The following is a 19435-nucleotide window of genomic DNA, read 5'->3' on the forward strand; positions in this document are numbered from 1 at the left end:
AGGGGTCCACTTGACTCTGCCTCCCTGAGAACTGGATCGCAAGCATGCGCTACCATGCCTGGTTTTTGTTTTTGAACCTGAGTCCTGGGGACCGAAGCAAGGCAGGCTTTCTACCCGGTCTCTCTCCAGCCTCGGTCTTAGATGCTGCTTCAGCAGACAGCATGCTTCTCTTGGCCTCTGTTTTGTGACTTACGAATATAATTCTCTCCTGAATGATGGGTTTATCTTTTAGAAGCATCTCCTGACACCTGAATTCATACCTATATAATTCTTCTCACCAAGCTTGGGGAAAGCCCTAGCCTTTAAGACAGTATCGTATTCGATACGGAAATATCAGTGCTAGCTCAGGGTTCTCTGCTGCTGCTCGTCACGACAGCGGAAAGTCAGCCTCATCAGTGATGCACCTGGACGGGGACAACTGGGTCCCCTCCCTAGCCCAGCAGAAGCATGTACGTATCTCCCCTGTGTGTTGGTCTCCTTCAGCGGGTATGACACATTACCAGTGGCCTAAAACACTATTTTTCCTTCTACAGTCCTGGGGACAAGATGGCTGCTTTGTGGGAAGCTCAAAGGGGCAGTCCTTCCCTCTTCCTTCCAGGTGCTACCTAGCAACCTTGAACATTTTGTCACATCCCTCAATCTTGGTCCCCATCTTCGTGTCTGCTTCTCAGTGTGTCTATGGCCAGTCTCTCTCTGCTTCTTGCCTGTAAGCACTGTGACTGTATTTGGGGACCATCCAGACAACCCACAGTAAACCCCCATCTCAAGACCATTGATTGAATCACGCTTGTGAAGACCTTTCCCCCAATAATGTAACAACTACAAATTCCAGAGATTGGGAATTGGCATAGGGGAGGGGCGGTGTTCACTCCGTAGGATTCTGATCTGCAGACAGGTGGGCGGCAGCTTAGGAAGAGAGACCTCGGGGGAGGGTGCTGCACACATGATCTCAGAACTTGGAAAGTGGAGGTAGGAAGATTTGGAGTCCACAGCACTTCTCAGATACACAGTAAGATAAAGGCTAGCCTGGGCTACATGAAACCTTAGAAAGAAAGAAAGAAAGAAAGAAAGAAAGAAAGAAAGAAAGAAAAGAAAGAGAGAGAGAAAAAAAGAGGAGAGAGGAGAGGAAAGGTCCTTGAGCATCTGTTGATAGCATTGATTGTAAAGATTTATATGAGACAGGGTCTTACTATGTAGCCCTGGCTGACCCAGCACTACCTATGTAGACTAAGCTAGCCCAGTACTCACAGAGGTCTGCCTGACTCTGCCTCCTGAGTACTGAGATTAAAGACTTGGGTTAAAATGGCCACACCAGGCCATTTGTTTTATTTTTCCTTATGTGTATCTGCGCGTAGGCAAACATGCCTCCAAGTGACTTGGAGACAGCACATCCCCGTGAAGCTGCAGTTCAGGCAGCCGTGGGCCTCCTGGTGTGGATGCTGGGAACTGAACCTGGTCCTCCCGCTGCAAGAGTGGTACACACTCTTAACTGCTCAGCCATCTGTCCAGCGCCTTTCCTTAAAAACAAACTTCTACTTTTAAGTAATTGATTATAAAGGCAAAGTCATGGATAGCTCCCACATCAATGGCCTCCCCAAGGTCACATCTGTCACCCAGAAACTCAGCTGAACTACAGTGTTGGGATGACTCTGCCTGGGGTGGCCTCGCGGCACTGGTCCCAGGGTTCTCTGTCCTTCACTTTAGAATGAAGAATATGAGAGAGAGCACCATTGTTTCTTCTCCCCCAGATGCTGAGACGCGGAAGATATAATTAACCCCACATGCGGAAAGAAGAAATCCCATTTCAGATGATTCTCATCCAGTACAGGGAAGGAAGCGACCTCAGCCACCTCCCTGTGTGTCTTTCTCCTCTCCCATACACACTCCCTCATTCTGAATCTTTCCGTTAAGTCCACAGAAACGAAGTAAATCACTCCAAATAGCACAGCAGGTTAGGGTGAGGGTTGAGCAGGCAAAGCGCATGCCCAGCAAGTGTGGGGACCCTGGCTTGGATTTCCATAATCCACATAAAAGTAGGAGCACAGAGCATCTGCCTGCAACCCCAGCCTGCAGAGGAGGCAGAGCTAGAAGGATCCGTGGAGTCCCACAGCCAGACGTTCTGGCAGAAGCAGCAAGTTCCAGGTTCAGTGAAAGCCTCTTTCCCTGAGGCTGGAGAGATGGCTCAGAGGTTAAGAGCATTGACTGCTCTTCTAGAAGACCTGAATTCAATTCCCAGCAACCGCATGATGGCTCACACCCATCTGTACTGAGATCTGGTGCCCCAGAACACTGTATGTATAATAAATTAAAACAAAACAAAATTTTAAAAAGCCTCTTTCTCAACAAACAGAGTGGAAAGTTGCTGAGGAGGACACCTAAATGTCAACTTCTGGCCTCCACACACACCCGTCCACATGTCCACACACACGCGTCCACATGTCCACACACACGCGTCCACATGTCCACACACACATCAATACCAGGGCACGTGCACACATGTCCACACACACACATCAATACAAGGGCACGTGCACACATGTCCACACACACACATCGACACAAGGGCACATGCACACATGTCCACACACGCATCAATACAAGGGCATGTGCACACATGTCCACACGCACACATCAATACAAGGTCACGTGCACACATGTCCACACACATCGATACAAGGGCACGTGCACACATGTCCACACACATCAATACAAGGGCACGTGCACACATGTCCACACACATCAATACAAGGACACGTGCACACATGTCCACACACACACATCAATACAAGGGCACGTGCACACATGTCCACACACACACATCAATACAAGGGCACGTGGACATATGTCCACACACATCAATACAAGGGCACGTGCACACATGTCCACATGCACATCGATACAAGGGCACGTGCACACATATCCACACACACACATCAATACAAGGGCACGTGCACACATGTCCACACGCACATCAATACAAGGGCACATGCACACATGTCCACACACACACATCAATACAAGGGCACGTGCACACATGTCCACACGCACATCAATACAAGGGCATGTGCACACATGTCCACACGCACATCAATACAAGGGCACGTGCACACATGTCCACACGCACATCAATATAAAAACATGTGCACACAATCACACATCTCTTTGGCCTTGGGGCTGAGACAGCACGGAAACTTCCTGAAGAACAGCTCAGGGTACCCTCTCATTAACCTGCATTAAAGCCTGTCGTGTGGCAAACATCAAGAAAAGACATGGATGACACTAGGAAAAATCTTCTAGGATTTTCTGTGATGAAAGCTCTCAGCATGGAAATGCAGCAGCCTATGCTAATCCAAATAAAAAAATAAAGGGCTAGGGATGATGGCTCAACAGCTAGAGCCTGGCTGACCCAGGCTCAGCTCCCAGCACCCACATGGCAGTTCACTATTGCCTTTAATTCCAGGCCAGGAGATGTGGTGCCCTCTTCCGGTCTTCTCCTGCACCAGGCACACATGTGGTGCACAGATAAACATGCAGGCAAAGCATCTGTCCATATAAAATGAATCTTTTTTGTTTGTTTGTTTGTTTTTCGAGACAGGGTTTCTCTGTGGCTTTGGAGCCTGTCCTGGAACTAGCTCTGTAGACCAGGCTGGTCTCGAACTCACAGAGATCCGCCTGCCTATGCATCCCAAGTGCTGGGATTAAAGGCGTGCGCCACCATCGTCCAGCTAAAACGAATCTTTAAGGCAAAACAAAACAATGGGGCTATCTGGGGAAGAGGGGTGGCAAAAAGTGAATGAATGAATGAATGAATGAGAGAGAGAGAGAGAGAGAGAGAGAGAGAGAGAGCCATGAGATTGTGGAGGGGGCTCTCATACACATCTGACTATCACGAAGCCGCTGACACAGACCTTCTGCCACAGGTTGGAGAAATGGGTCAGGTTAAGCGTGCTCTCTCTCTGAAATCATGAGGCCCCCATGTAACAAGATGATGTTACTGCAAAGGCTTGTAACCCCAGCTCTAAGAGGAGCAAAAACAAAAGGATTTCTGGGCTTGCTGGTGTCAACCCATTACAGAAATTCTAAGCTCCAGGTTCTGGGAGAGACCCTGCCTCTGAGGAGGTGAAGAATGATAGAAGTCACGTGATACCCTTTTATGACCTCAACACAATCCCTCAAACTAGCAAACACACATACACATACACAAAACACACACCCCACACACATATACATAAACCACACACACATATATACACATACCACACAGCACACACACACACAAAACACACATATACCACACACATACATACAGTACCACACACCACACATACCACACAGCACACATACACCGCACAGCACACAAACACACACAAAACACACATACACATACACCACACACACACATGCACACACATACCACACAGCACACATACACATATAAAATCTACTAAAAGGGGATTTATTTTTATCTATTTGTATGTAAGAGTGAATGTCACATAGAGTACACACAGGAGCCAGAAGAAGGCATAGGCCCTCCTGGAGCTGGAGTTACAGACAGTTATGAACAGGAGCACTGGGAGCTGAGCTTGAGTCCTCTGCAAGGGCAGCAAGCCTCTATAGTAACTGACTGATCTCTTCAGCGTTAAATAAAGTGAACCTTAACTATAGTAAACTTCTGCCCAAACTGCCACATAGTACCCCCCTCATAACCTCACATGGGAAACATCCACCAGGACACCTGCCCGCCCACTGTGGGCTCAGCCTCAGATGGCTCCCACCGCTGGCGTTGGTCCCTGGAGGCAGAGGTTACTGTCTCAAAGTGTCTCACATAATCCTCGTTTTTGTGTTTCAGAATTCTGCATGTCTCAAGCTGGTAGAAACTGGTGGTTGGCTGTGCGCCGTGCCCCACTCTGTATCCTCCTGCTCTTCTGAAACACACACTCTGTTTTCTCTGGAGTGTGGCTCTCTGTCTGCTACTTACAATAACGCTTCAGTCTGTTAGCATTCAGTTACCGGAATTTTCAGGCAGAAAGCTGTATTGAACAAAAGGTCTTACAGAGAAAAAAAAATAGTTGTTGTCAACAGTAAAAGCGACCTATTAGGAGAGTCTCTGTCACCTAAATAATTTTCCACGTTAATTACAGAAGCGCTGCAGCCACGGCCCGAGAAACCACCATCTACAGGGGCATTGCCAGTCCATTGAAGATACGACCACAGATGTCGAGGTTGGATGGGGAAACACGTGGTGAGTGGCGGGATATTTGTAGTTTAGGTGCTTTTTCAAGAGACATATGACATTGTGTACGAGACAAATGACTCCGTCTCCCACCTTAGAGGTGGAGCATGATGGGCTTTACTGGTGGTGGCACCTGGTGCCCTCCTTCATGGGGCCTTGGTGGTACCTGGTGCCCTCCTTCATGGGGCCTGGACAGAAACTGAGAAGGGGAGGTTCTGGCACTCACCAATTCCCGAGATTCATCTAACGCTGACCTGGTTTTGTTTCTGTCAGCACGCTGTAACACACTGACAAACAGCAGCCTAGGGAACTGTCTTTATCACTGTTCTATTGCTGTGAGGGGACACCATGACCACAGCAACTCTTACAAAGGAAAGTATCTAGCTGGGAGCTTGCTGACAGCTTCAGAGGTTTAGTCTGTTACCATCCCAACGGAGAGCAGGGCAGGCCTGGAGCTGGAGAGGGTGAACTGGAGTATGGTGCAGGGCTCAGAGGGGAAGTGGTACTAAGTTGCTGGCTTCAGAAACATTCTCAAGGTACCTCAATTTTATCCATTTCTAGGACCACAGAGAATGTTAATAATTTAGGTTGCAGGTGGGAGAACTGGGGAGAAGAAGAATTTATAATAACCCTCCATCAACTCAGTTTCTAACTCCATGCTCAGTCTCCAGTGCAGATGCCACTGAAGCCAGGCAGCCCCTGGTCTCAGCCTCCAGACTCCCCTGTCCCCATGGTGGACAGTTTCTGTGGTGCTCACGCTGTCTCCTGGCACTGTCTGAAGTCTAGAGGTGCCAGAATGAAAAGCAAGAGGCTCGTCTTGGTCCCTGGGGGCGGGCAACTGTGATTAGATCTCCAGCATCCTTCAGTGTGGCACCTGTGGCACAGCAGGGCATCGAGAACTGTGCACCCAGAGGAGCTAGGTTGTGCTATTATCTCAATGTAAATCTCAGCTTGCGGTCACAAGGGCTCAGAGATGACCAAGATGTCCCCTGGATAGAGGAAGCCAGATGTTCACACCTAAGTGTGGCTTCAGCCAAGGCAATGCCACAGAGGCCTAAGTAGAGGTAGCCGTCTGCCAGCAGCGTGAGGCCTATTGGTTTCTCTCCTTTTTAAAAGCTGAATCCATCTCTTTGCTCTGTTAGACAATGAGGGGAATGGCTCAGAGATGGCCTCACCTCTCACAGTAGCCATAGCCACTAGGAGCTTGATCATGGATGGACTTGGCGTTGGAGAGACCTTTGCCTCTGATGAACCTGCATCTCAAGAAGCCCAACCCAAGCATCACCAGCAGGCAGACTCATTTCCAAACAGGGAAAGCCACAAAGATGGCCCCTTTCGAAGCTCCAAGTCGAGCATTGACTGTCTCAACAGTCCTGTGGACAAGATGAGAGAGTGGAGGAGGAGGCAGAAGGGGAAGAGGAGGAGGGAGGCTGAGCCTAAGAGTGGTGAGTGAGAAGGCAGGAGGAAGAGATGGAAGAGGAGCCAATGAGAGGGACCGTGTGCTCCACTGAGAGTCATTGATCAAGAAAGGGCCCCAGGCTGGGGAGATCAGAGAGGAGATAGCATTCAGGGAACCCCCCACACTTCCTGCCATCTCCCTCCCCTATGCTCCCCTACAGTCAACTCTGCCCGCTTCCCATCATCTGCACCCACACAGCAGTGGCTGCTCTTCCAGAGGACGTGGGTTCAGTTCCCAGCTCCCACATGGCAGCTCACAACTGTCTGTAACTCTAGTTCCAGGGATTCTGACACCCTCACACAGATATACATGCAGGCAAAACATCAATACATATAAAATTAAAATTAAAAAAAAAAAGAGTCAAGTGGTCTAGAGGGATGACTCAGAGGCTAACAACACTGGCTATGAGTGCCAGGCTGACCCCCAGCCTCCACATGGCCGTTCAAACCATCTGTAACTCCACTTCCAGGGGATCTGACACCCTCTTCTGGCCCCCGTGGGCACTCCGCACACATGGTGCACCTACATATATGCAGGCAAAGCACCTACACACATAAAATAAAACCTGAAGAAAATAAAAATGATCAAGAGAACTGGGACAAGAGAAAGGGTTCCTTGAGTGCGTGTCAGAAATTCGCAGACCTCCAAGTAAATTGCATATGTGTTTGAAAGATTTTTATTTTAGAAGGTTGCCGAAGGGGCAGACTGCTTGAGCAAGGTTGCCAGGGAAGTATTCTCTCTGGTTCCACCCTCCAGACACTAGTGGCTGCTGCAGCTGTGGTCCAGGAGTCCCGACTACTGCACAAGCTACACAGGGCTTGCCCCTGGCTTTGCCCCGGGGTACTCTTCACAGCCATAAAGGACGCACGAGTCACAAGGTTGTGAGGGCATGTATGGTATGTGCCACATGTGTGTGGGTGCCCTGACAGGCCAGAAGGGGGCTCTGGATGCCCTGGAGCCGGAGTGACAGGTGGGATCCCATCACTGGGGTCCTGGTCAGAAGCACGGTGTTTGCATCTCCTTCTCCCTCTTTTCTTCTGGTCACTTCTGTTTGTTTGGTTTGGTTTTTGAGACAGGGACACTCTCCATAGCCAACAAGCAGAAAGTCTCTGATTCGTTGCAGGCCTCAGACTCCCAAGTGCTGGAATTTCAGGCATAAGCCTAACTTACGTCTTACAATACAGTCTCTTAATTTCTTTTTTACAGTTTTACACACATATATGCTGGATTCTAATAATTTTTGGCCCCCGTTGCTTTCTCTTTGCTTGCATTGAGGCTATTGTGAACAAGACTGCTTTCCTGATTTTTTTTTCTCATAACAGTTGTTACTGTAAATAGAACAGTTGCTGGGTTTTATATATCCATTTTGAACGCTGATATGTTGCTAAAATTGTCTATCAGATCTAAGAGTTTCCTTCCTCCCCCCTCCTCCCTCCACCCCTCCCACCTTCCTTTTCTCCTGATGTTCAAGGTTAAGAACACTAACAAGTTGCAAACTCTACTGGAGTTCAGAGGCACTTGCCGAGCACCAGCGTTCTGTGGCAGAAGTCTATTTGGGAGTGGAGTAGGCAGCCTGCTGCAGATGCAAACCCTCAGCCTAAACGGCCTTTATAACTAGTTCACCTGCCAACACTCCCAACAAAATACCAAGTCCACCCTGTGATGCTGAGGGGCTCTCCTCCACCTGGTGACACTGTAGGCACCGGGAAACTCACAGAAGAGTACCCAAGTCTTCCAAAGGAGCCAGGACGACAGACACCTGAGGCCACACACGTTGCTGTGTTTCCAGATGACTCAAGGGCTCAGTTCCGGGACACCAAAATAGCTTTAGCTCAAGAACACCAGAAAAGAAATAGAAAAAAAAAATTACATGACCCATGAAGCACCCAAAGGTTAAACCGTACCCTTTTACTTGGGGAGAAGAAAAAGTAGCACAGAGGAGATTTCTAGAATTTAATATATTTCAATTTTTCTAAAAATTGCAGAAAAAATACTTCTCAAGGCTTAGAACAAAATATAGTCCTCCCAACCCCACAGCCCAATATCCGGAACCATCAAGAGTGCTGGCAAGGGGCTGGAGAGATGGCTCAGTGGTTAAGAGCATTGCCTGATCTTCCAAAGGTCCTGAGTTCAATTCCCAGCAACCACATGGTGGCTCACAACCATTTGTAATGAGGTCTGGTGCCCTCTTCTGGCCTGCGGGCATACACACAGACAGAACATTGTATACATAATAAATAAATAAATAAATATCTAAAAAAAAAAGGAGTGCTGGCAGATATGGCCCCTCCTCGCCAGGAGTCACCTTCAATATTTCAAAATGCTGTGTTTATGCCGTTGTTTTCATCATGGTGCCTGAAGCCACAGCTGCTGTCTCTCTTAGTGGCCATCCCCTCTTCCTGTAGCCTGGGAGGTGGTGTCAGCTGGAAGAAGGGCTTTATGTGTAAAACTGTTTATTTGACGTGTATGTGTGAGCACCTAAGTGCATGTATGTGCACCACGTGCGTGCAATGCCTATGATGGTCAGAAGGCCCTGGATCCCCTGAAACTGGAGTTACAGGCAGTTGTGAGCCACCATGTGGGTGCTGGGAACTGAACCCTGGTCCTCTGGAAGAGCAGCCAGTGCTGTTAACTGCTAAACTGTCTCTCCAGCCCCAAATTATCTATTTTTAATTTTTAGGGAAACCTGATAACTATCAAGTATGAAATTATAAGTTCAATACACACAATGTCAAGAACCCTTAAAACTCATATTTCATATTCTCATTTGCATAAAATATACTTTAAGGTCACTTGAAAGGCCAACTAGAATCCCTCTCTAGAAGGGATAGTCTAACTGCAGCTAGTGAGAAAAACACGGGAAAAGGCTGAAGAAAGAGGTTTTCTGGTTAGCGTAAGAGAAGTAGCAAAGCCCACCAGTTCTGGGTGATTGATTGCACTAGTGAGCTGTATGGTCTGCCTATGCTATAACTGCAAAACCCTGACCCAAAACCTAAGAACTGCTTGATTGCCCACAAAAACGGGATGGTGAGACCCTATTGCAGAAGATACCTTGGTTCCAGAATACAGAGAAGCCATGCTGGACCAATTCTGGAAGCTTCAGTATAGCCTTCCTGGAAGCCACATTGCAGGCAGGTGGGTGACATCCGTCAGAGCGTCTCTAGCTCCTGATCCCAGTGGTGCCTCCTATGGCACCTGCACCACCTGGAACCGCTATCGGACAAGGGTCTGGGGATATACAAAACGCACATACACATACCCATCTTCGGTACACCCTCACCATCCCCAAGGGCCATCTCTCAGGGATCCCTAGTTTCTGATCTCGTCAGGGCTTCCACTTATAGCACCCCACCTGGACTACAGGACAGTTCGCAAGTCAGGCAAGGGGCTGGAGATTGAAACACACACACACATACAGACAGAGACACAGGTCATCCTTGAAACAAGAATGTCCCCTTTATTGTGTTCCAGGGCAGCTTATATAGTGCTCTCCTTTACTAAATGGCCATGCCCTAACTCTCACGGGATTTTTTCAGCTGCAAGCCCACCACCACTCCCCTGCTATCAGGAACTCATGAGGGTCTCGTGCCCAGAGCAGCTGCAAACACAGGAAAACAAATTGCTTACTCCAGAAGGCAAGGGGGTCACAGGAAATTTAGGATCTGAGGGTCTGCAGTCCCCTACAAGAAAGGTCAGAAATGGTCCAGTTTCGGACCCTACGTGCAACAGTAGCAACCTCCCAGATAAGAGGTGCCTACTGATGCAATAATTGGTACATCTGTTATTGGGGCAGCCCACTGACTTACACTTGGATCTGATGCCCACTTGGCATTGTGCACCTGGTCAAAGGCCCATGACTAGGGAGATCAAAAACACAAAAGGCAGACAAACTACTTTTGTTTTGCAAAGTGAACACATTGTCTAGCTGCCTCCCAAAAAATTACATTTATGTCCATAGCCTAGGGCAGTTCTCAGCCTTCATCAAAGCTCTTCTTCTTAGCAAGGAACAATTAATGCAAAGACTCACGGATGGTCAGGGTACTGAGAACAAGAGACTGTTGAATGTTCAGAACTAAACAGGACATTCATATCACTTCCCCCAGAAGACATGGAAGAGGGAGATAAAGAACGTAAGAGTCAGAGATGGTTGGAAGAAGGATCATGAAATACTGTCTTAGGCATGGGACAGCCCTTGAACTCACGATCTCACAGAAGCTGTGGTTGCCTATATGGGTCTGCACAAGGCTGGGCCCATAAACACTCAATCACAGATGGGCTCATGGATCCCAGGAGAAGCCCTTGAAGAGAAGAAGGTATTGTCTTCAGAAGTTACTGTGAGTTAATCATGCCCCAATGGGTAGCTTGACAGCCACATCCACATGAGTGGCCCTGGTTAGTGGGTCACATAAAAAAATAAAAATAAAAAAACCACTGAAGTGGGATGCAGACGTGGTGGGAGGAATGGAGGTCTTTGATGGTAAGACGAGTAAGAGAGCACTGGAGGGAAGAGTGTGATCAGGGTGGATTAGAGATGCCTGAAATCATCAAAGAATGCATTAATTTAAGATAGGAAAACAAAACCTAAGAGCGTGGAGGATACTTGCCCAGTGTGTGCAAGGCTCTGAGATCCATCCCCAGCGCCCACATGACAGTGGGTATATGAGATGTGTAGGGTATTCTGGTTTAATGTGGTTGTATGTGATGTGGAGGGATTTCTGGTGTAATGTGGTTGTATTGATGTATAGAACTTTCTGATTAAATGTATATTCAACTAAAACTCTACTGCCATTTTGGAGAAGTTTTCTGAGTTGAGAGAAGAGTTTGAACTTTTTAGTTCCTATTTTATCCACAATGGCACTCTGCAAAAATGGGCACTAACAGGGGCCTCTGTGTAAAGGTGCAGAATGCCACCTGTCAAGTCTTTTTTCTATAGCCTTTTGTGCCAGAGAGTGGAAGTGCTTGGAACTCTCTTGGCTTAACACCTCATCCTGCTTCAATTTAGGCACATCTCATCTTTTTTCAAGGTTTTTATTTTTGTGTTTATTAAGCTCTATATTTTTCTCCACTCCCCTCCCCTTCTACCCTCTCCATGCTCCCAATTTACTCAGGAGATCTTGCCTTTTTTTACTTTTTTTACTTCCCATGTAGATTAGATCCATGTCATGGATGTCTCTCTTAGGGTCCTCATTGTTGTCTGGGTTCTCTGGGATTGTGAATTATAGGCTGGTTTTCTTTGCTTTATGTCTAAAAACCACTTATGAATGAGTACATATGATATTTGTCTTTCTGGGTCTGGATTTTTTCACTCAATATGATCTTTTCTAGATCCATCCATTTGCCCACAAATTTCAAGATGTCATTATTTTTCCCTGCTGTGTAGAACTCCATTGTATAAATGTACCACTTTTCCTTATCCATTCTTCGGTTGAAGGGCAGTTAGGTTGTTTCCAGGTTCTGGCTATGACAAATAATGCTGCTATGAACATAGTTGAGCACATGTCCTTGTGGTACAATTGAGCATTCTTTGGTTATATACCCAAAAGGGGTATTACTAGGTCTTGAGGTAGGTTGTTTCCTAATTTTCTGAGAAATTGCCATACTCATATCCAGAGGGACTGTACCAGTTTGCACTGCCACCAGCAATGCAGGAGTGTTCCCTTTATCCCACATCATCTCCAGCATAAGTTGTCTTCAGTGTTTTTTATCTTGGCCATTCTTACAGGTGTAAGATGGAATCTCAGAGTTGTTTTGACTTGCATTTCTCTGATGACTGTTGAACATTTCCTTAAGTGCTTTTCAGTCATTTTGGATTCTTCATTGAGAATTCTCTGTTTAGATCTGTACCCCATTTTTTATTGGATTATTTGTTCTTTTGATAACCAATTTCTTAAGTTCTTTGTATATTTTGAAGATAAGCCCTCTGTCTGATGTAAGGTTGGTGAAAATCTTTTCCCATTCTGTAAGCTGCTGTTTTGTCTTGTTGACTGTGTCCTTTGCTTTACAGAAGCTTCTCAGTTGCAGGAGGTACCATTTATTAATTGTTTCTCTCAGTGTCTGTGCTACTGGGATTATATTTAGAAAGTGGTCTCCTGTACCAATGCATTCAAGTATACTTCCCATTTTCTCTTCTGTGAATTTTAGCATGGTTGGCTTCATATTGAGGTCTTTAATCCATTTGGACTTGAGTTTTGTGCATGGTGATAGATATGGATATATTTGCACTCTTCTACATGTTGATATCCAGTTATGTCAGCACCATTTGTTGAATATGTTTTCTTTTTCCATTTGATATTTTTTGCTTCTTTGTAAAAAATCAGGTGTTTGTAGTTGTGTGGATTGATATCTGGGTCTTCGATTTGGTTTCATTGGTCCTCCTGTCTGTTTTTATGCCAATACCAGGCTGTTTTCAGTACTGTATCTCTGTAGTAGAGTTTGAAGTCAGGGATTGTAGTGCCTCCAGAAGTTCTTTAATTGTACAGGATGGTTTTGGTTATCCTAGCATTTTTGTTTGTTTGTTTTGTTTTGTTGGTTTTTTTCTTTTTTTTTTTTTGCTTTTCCATATGAAGTTGAGTATTGTTCTTTTGAGGTCTGTGAAGAGTTTTGGGGGATTTTGATGGGCATTGCATTGAATCTGCAAGATTACTTGATCTTGAATCTTGATATTGAGTCTGTAAGATTATTGATCTTGGTTAGATTACTCTGAGATATTTTATGCTATTTGTGGCTATTGTCAAGGGTGATGTTTCTCTGATTTCTTTCTCAGCCCATTTGTCATCTGTGTACAGGAGGGCTACTGATTTTCTTTATTTTTAGCTAATCTTGTATCTTGCTACATTACTGAAGGTGTTTATGAGTTGTAGAAGTTCCTTGGTAGAAATTTTGGGGTCGCTTATGTAAACTATCATAAAATCAGCAAATAGTGAGTTTAGGTATTTTCCTTGTATCCCTGGTCTCTCCAAGACTTTTGTCATGAAGGGATGTTGTATTGTGTTGAAAGATTTTTCAGCATCTAATGAGATGATCATGTGGGGTTTTTTTCAGTTTGTTTATATGGTGGCTTACATTGACAGATTTTTGTATGTTGAACCATCCCTGCATCTCTGGGATGAAGCTGAGTTGGTCATGGTGGATGATTTTTCTAATGTGTTCTTGGATTCGATTTGCCAGTATTTTATTGAGTATTTTTGCATTAATGTTCATAAGTGAAATTAGTCTATGATTCTCTTTCTTAGTAATGTCTTTGTGTGGTTTGGATATCAGGGTAATTGTAGCCTCATAAAAAGAGTTTGACAATGTTCCTTCTGTTTCTATTGTATGGAACGATTTGATGAGATTTGGTATTAGTTCTTCTTAGAAAATCTTGTAGTATTCTGAGCTGAAACCATCTGGTCTTGGGCTTTTTTTAGTTGGGAGACTTTTGATGACTGTTTCTATTTCTTTAGCAGTTATAGGTCTGTTTAATTTGCATATCTGATCTTGATTTAATTTTGGTAAGTGTTATTTATCCAGAAAGTTGTCCATTTCCTTTAAGTTTTCCAATTTTGTGGAGTACAGATTTTCAAGATATGACTTGATGATTCTCTGGATTTCCTCGATGTCTGCTGTTATGTCCCCCTTCTCATTTCTGGTTTTGTTAATTTGGATATTCTATCTCTGCCTTTTTGTAAGTTTGGATAAAGATTTTTCTATTTTGTTGATTTTCTCGAAGAACCAACTCTTTGTTTCATTGGTTCTATGTATTGTTTTCTTTGCTTCTATTTTGTTGATTTCAGCTCTCAATTTGATTACTTCCTGCCATCTAGTCTGCCTGGGTGAGTTTGCTTCTTTTTTTCTAGAGCTTTCAGGTGTTCTGTTAACTCACTAGTGTGATATTTTTTCAACTTCTTTATGTAAACATTTAGTGCTATGAACTTTCCTCTTAACACTGCTTTCATTATGTCTCATAAATTTGGGTATGTTGTATTGTCATTTTCATTGAATTATGGGAAGTCTTTAATTTCTTCCTTTCTTCCTTGACCCTTTAATGATTCAGGTGAGCATTGTTTAATTCCCATGTGTTTGTGGATTTTCTGGAATTAATGTTGCTGTTGAATTCTAATTTTAAGCCATAATGATCCAATAAGATACATGGAGTTGCCGGGCGGTGGTGGCGCACGCCTTTAATCCCAGCACTCGGGAGGCAGAGGCAGGCGGATCTCTGTGAGTTCGAGACCAGCCTGGTCTACAGGACTGGCTCCAGGACAGGCTCCAAAGCCACAGAGAAACCCTGTCTCGAAAAACCAAAAAAGAAAAAAAAAAGATACATGGAGTTATTCCATTTTTTTGTATTTGTTGAGGTTTGCTTTGTTACCTAATATGTGGTCAATTTTTGAGAAGGTTCCATGAGGTACTGAGAAGAAGGTATATTCTTTTAAGTTAGGATGGAATGTTCTATAGATGTCTGTTAAGTCCATTTGAGTAATAACATCTGTTAGTTCTCTTATTTCTTTGTTAATTTTCTGTCTGACAGACCTGTTCAGTGGTGAGAATGGGTTGTAAAGTCTCCCACTATTAGTGTTTGGTGTTAAATGTGTGATTTAAACTTTAGAAGTGTTTCTTTTACATATGAGGGCGCCCTTGTATTTGGGGCATAGATGTTCAATATTGAAATTTCCTCTTGATGAATTTTTCCTGTGACTAATATGAAATTTTCTTCTTTGTCTCTTTTGATTGATTTTAGTTTGAAGTCTATTTTGTTAGCTATTAGGATAGCTACCCCAGCTTGTTTCTTAGGTCCATTTGATTGGAAAATGTTTCCCCAGCCCTTTACTCTGAGGTGATGCCTGTATTTGAGGTTGAGGTGTGTTTCTTGTATGCAACAGAAGGATGGATTCTGTTTTCATATCCACTCTGTTAGCCTGTTTCTTTTTATAGGTGAGTTGAGTCCATTTATATTAAGGAATATTAATGGCCTGTGATTGCTAGTTCCTGTTATTTTAGTTTTCATTGTTGGTGATGTCATTGTGTGTGTTTTTCCCTTCTTTGGGATTTGCTGCTGTGAGATCATCTATTGTCTGTGTTTTTGTGGATGTAGCCAACTTCCTTGGGTTGGAGTTTTCCTTCTAGTACTTTGTGTAGGACAGAATTTGTGATTAGGTATTGATTAAATCTGGTTCTGTCATGAAATATCTTGTTTTGCCCATCTATGGTGATTGAAAGTTTTGCAGGGTATAGTAGTCTGGGCTGGCATCTGTGGTCTCATAGTGTCTGCTTTTTTCAAGTTTTATATGTGCGTGTTTGTGTGGGCGCACATACATGTGTGTATAGAAGCCAGAGGTCTACTTCAGAGGTCATTTCTCAGGATCCATCTATCTTAGTGTCTCTTGTTGACCTGGAACTCACAGACTAGTTAGACTCTGTGGCTGTTGAGCCTCAGGGACAGCGCCCATCTCTGCCTCCCCAGTACCCGGGTTACAAGCATGCATTACCACACCCAGCTTCTCACCTGGGTTCTGGCATGGGTCTCGGGTCCTCATGCTTGTACAACAAACATTTTGAACTGAGCCATCTCCTCAGCAGCCTTCTTCTTAAACCCTTCCCTTGTTCCATGTCCTCAGGACGTTAGAGGTACCACTCTCTTGTCATTTCCTCCACACCAGGACACAGATGCATCTGACATCTTGAAAGGAAGGTTGTAGCATGATAAATAAAAACCCAGAGACAGAAACTGGGGTTCAACCTGAAGGTCAGAAAGGCAAAACAGCCAGCCACTGACTCTTACCTCTATCTCAGTTTGAATTGGTAAACCTGCCTCCAGGAATCTCAGAATTAGACTGAGTTGAGAGCTGTCTCTTCTCGTTTTATATTTCTCTCTAGGCCTGGGATTAAAGGTGTGCACCACTATTGCCCAGCCTCTGTGGCAAACTAGTGTGGCTGCTGGGACTAAAGGTGTGTGTCACCATTGCCTGGTCTGTAAGGCTGACTAGGATTACTGTTTTACTCTCTGATCTTCAGGCAAGCTTTATTTATTAAAATACAAATGGAATATCACTATGGAAGATGAAGGTTACTTTTACCTTTCCTAGCCCTGATCACATGATGGCATGAGCTCCCAGGATGCACCTGCTTGTAGAAGTTAACTCGATTCAGGAAATAACCAGGCTAGCCAAAAGATAAAAAATTATATTTTTATTTATTATAAGGTGAAAACTCACAAAACTGGAACAAGAAGCCCAAGCTCAGCTGTGTGGCGAGGGAACCACAGAGAGAGAGAGAGAGCACCTTTGCCATGCGCCCGTTTTTTCTCCGGGTCCCAGAAAGCCACACCCTAACTTGGTCCCACCTCTTAAAGATAATTGGTTAACAAGGCTTCCCCACCACCTGCCCCCAGACCTGATGGAATCCACAAGAAAGCCTGCTAGCATGAAAGACATCTCAACATGCATAACACTAGCCATGGCAGAGGTGTCCCTCCACCCCTTCTGTGGTCTAGTGGGTAGAAGCAAGCACTAGGTACTGACCACACGGCATAGGACATCACTTAAGGGTGTGGATACCAGAAGATGAGAATGACTGAGGCTATCTGAGTCTTCCCCGGCAGCTGTCTCCTGAGACTGGTTAGACACGTGACATCCTCATCCTGGAACTTAAGTCTCCTAATTGCTCATTCTTTCCATCCTCATGTCTTTTGTACATAAGTCAGATGATACAAGTATCAGAACTTACTTAAAGTCCATCTTTTCTTCACCTGTGTTAAACCTGCCTCTCTGCTCAGTTAATCTATTGAGCTTCGTATTTTCAGTCTGTGTAATTGATTCCTAGTATATCATTTGGTTGTCTTCTTATTATTCAAACTATAGTTGATGGTCTTATATGTCATTATCATAACTCAAGATCTTCCCATGTTTTTTTGTGCATATTTGTCTTTCATTGTTGTTTTTGATTTGTTTGTTTCGAGACAGGGTTTCACTATGTAGCTTTGGAGGCTGTCCTCGCTCTGTAGACCAGGCTGACCTTGAACTCACAGAGATCCACCTGCTTCTGCCTCCCTAGTGCACCGCCACCTGGTTCATTTTATACTCTCTTTATGGTGTCAGCATCTGGGATGCGGTTGAGAGTCAGTGCTTTTCTAATTCTTATTGGTGTCATTCCTTTCTTATGTGCTTTGAACGTCTTCTTGTGAGTTCACATACCTAGGACTTTTCCCCGAGTCACGCCGGACATCTTCAGCTTGCTCCCCACAGTTTCAATGGGAAATGTCCCTCATAGGCTCATGGATTTGAACCTTGGTTCCCAGTTGGTGGCACTTGTTGGAAGGGTGGGGGGAGCATATGGTTAGGACCAGGACCCTTGCTAGAGAAAACATTGCATCTCTCCCTCCCTTTGTCCCTTGACGTGTGACACTTTGGCTGTTTAGTCCTCACTATGACCAAAAACTGACAAGAAGTAGCTCAAGGGAGGAAGGATTTATTTGGGGTCATGATTCAAAGGGCGCAGTCTCTCATGCTTGGAGACCATGGCAGTGGGACCAACTCCTGTCAGTGGCAGCAAGAGGCTGCTTGCTCACGTCTCTGTGGAGCAGGAAGCAGCGACAGGAGAATGCCTTTGTTGGCTTCTTCTTCTCTCGCTTTAGTCAATCCAGGACCTCAGCTCAAGGGGTGGGGCCTCTCATATTCAGAGTGCTCTAGCCCCTCCCAGGTTACTCCTCTCCGGAAATACACTCATAGACACGAGCCCTCCAAAAGCACTTGTAAGATCTGGGCATGGTGGAGCACGCCTGTAACCCTAGTGCTAGAGTGTGGAGAGAGCCGCCAGCCAGACCAGCTAGCTACCTTGAGTTCTGAGTTCAGTGAGAAACCTTGTTCAAAAGAACAAGTGGGAAGGAACTGGAAAGATGGCTCAGAGGAAAGAGCTCCTGCAGAGGACCCAGGTTCAGTTCCCACCACCTCCATGCCAACTCACAGCCATCTGTAACTCCAGCTCTGTGGGAGCTGACAGCCTCTTCTGTCCTCTGTGGTTCTACACAAATGTGGTGCACATGTATACCTGCAGACAAACACTCATACACATAAAATAATCTTTATTTTTAATTTTTAAAGATTTGTTTTGGACTGGAGATATAGCTCAGTGGTTAAGAGCACTACCTGCTCTTCCAAAGGTACTGAGTTCAATTCCCAGCAACCACAAGGTGGCTCACAACCATCTGTAATGAGACCTGGGACCCTTTTCTGGCCTGCAGGCATACATGCAGACAAAACCCTGTATACAGGGGCTGGAGAGATGGCTCAGTGGTTAAGAGCATTGCCTGTTCTTCCAAAGGTCCTGAGTTCAATTCCCAGCAACCACGTGGTGGCTCACAACCATCTGAAAGAGGTCTGGCGCCCTCTTCTGGCTTTCAGGCATACAGACAGAATATTGTATACATAATAAATAAATTTTTTTAAAAAAAAAAGAGCCAGGCGGTGGTGGCACACGCCTTTAATCCCAGCACTCGGGAGGCAGAGGCAGGCGGATTTCTGTGAGTTCGAGACCAGCCTGGTCTACAAGAGCTAGTTCCAGGACAGGCTCCAAAACCACAGAGAAACCCTGTCTTGAAAAACAAACAAAAAAAAAATTGGGGGCTGGAGAGATGGCTCAGTGGTTAAGAGCATTGCCTGCTCTTCCAAAGGTCCTGAGTTCAATTCCCAGCAACCACATGGTGGCTCACAACCATCTGTAGTGACGTCTGGTGCCCTCTTCTGGTCGGCAGACATACAGACAGAATA

At 45.2% G+C, this 19435-nt stretch overlaps 1 protein-coding gene across 1 annotated transcript in view; it reads left to right on the top strand.

Annotated features, from left to right (window-relative positions):
• The first annotated feature begins 5167 nt into the window (after positions 1-5167).
• The window catches only part of Cx3cr1 (C-X3-C motif chemokine receptor 1), a 37554-nt gene continuing 23286 nt past the window's right edge, over positions 5168-19435 (top strand). The window contains exon 1 of the mRNA XM_041677285.1: positions 5168-5242. Within this exon, the coding sequence (XP_041533219.1) occupies positions 5228-5242 (15 nt within the window). The 5' untranslated portion in view covers positions 5168-5227. The remainder of the gene's footprint in view (positions 5243-19435) is intronic.

Source organism: Microtus oregoni, unplaced genomic scaffold, assembly GCF_018167655.1.
Source record: "Microtus oregoni isolate MIOR12 unplaced genomic scaffold, Mior012 000028F_ref0000031, whole genome shotgun sequence".
Classification (NCBI taxonomy): domain Eukaryota; kingdom Metazoa; phylum Chordata; class Mammalia; order Rodentia; family Cricetidae; genus Microtus; species Microtus oregoni.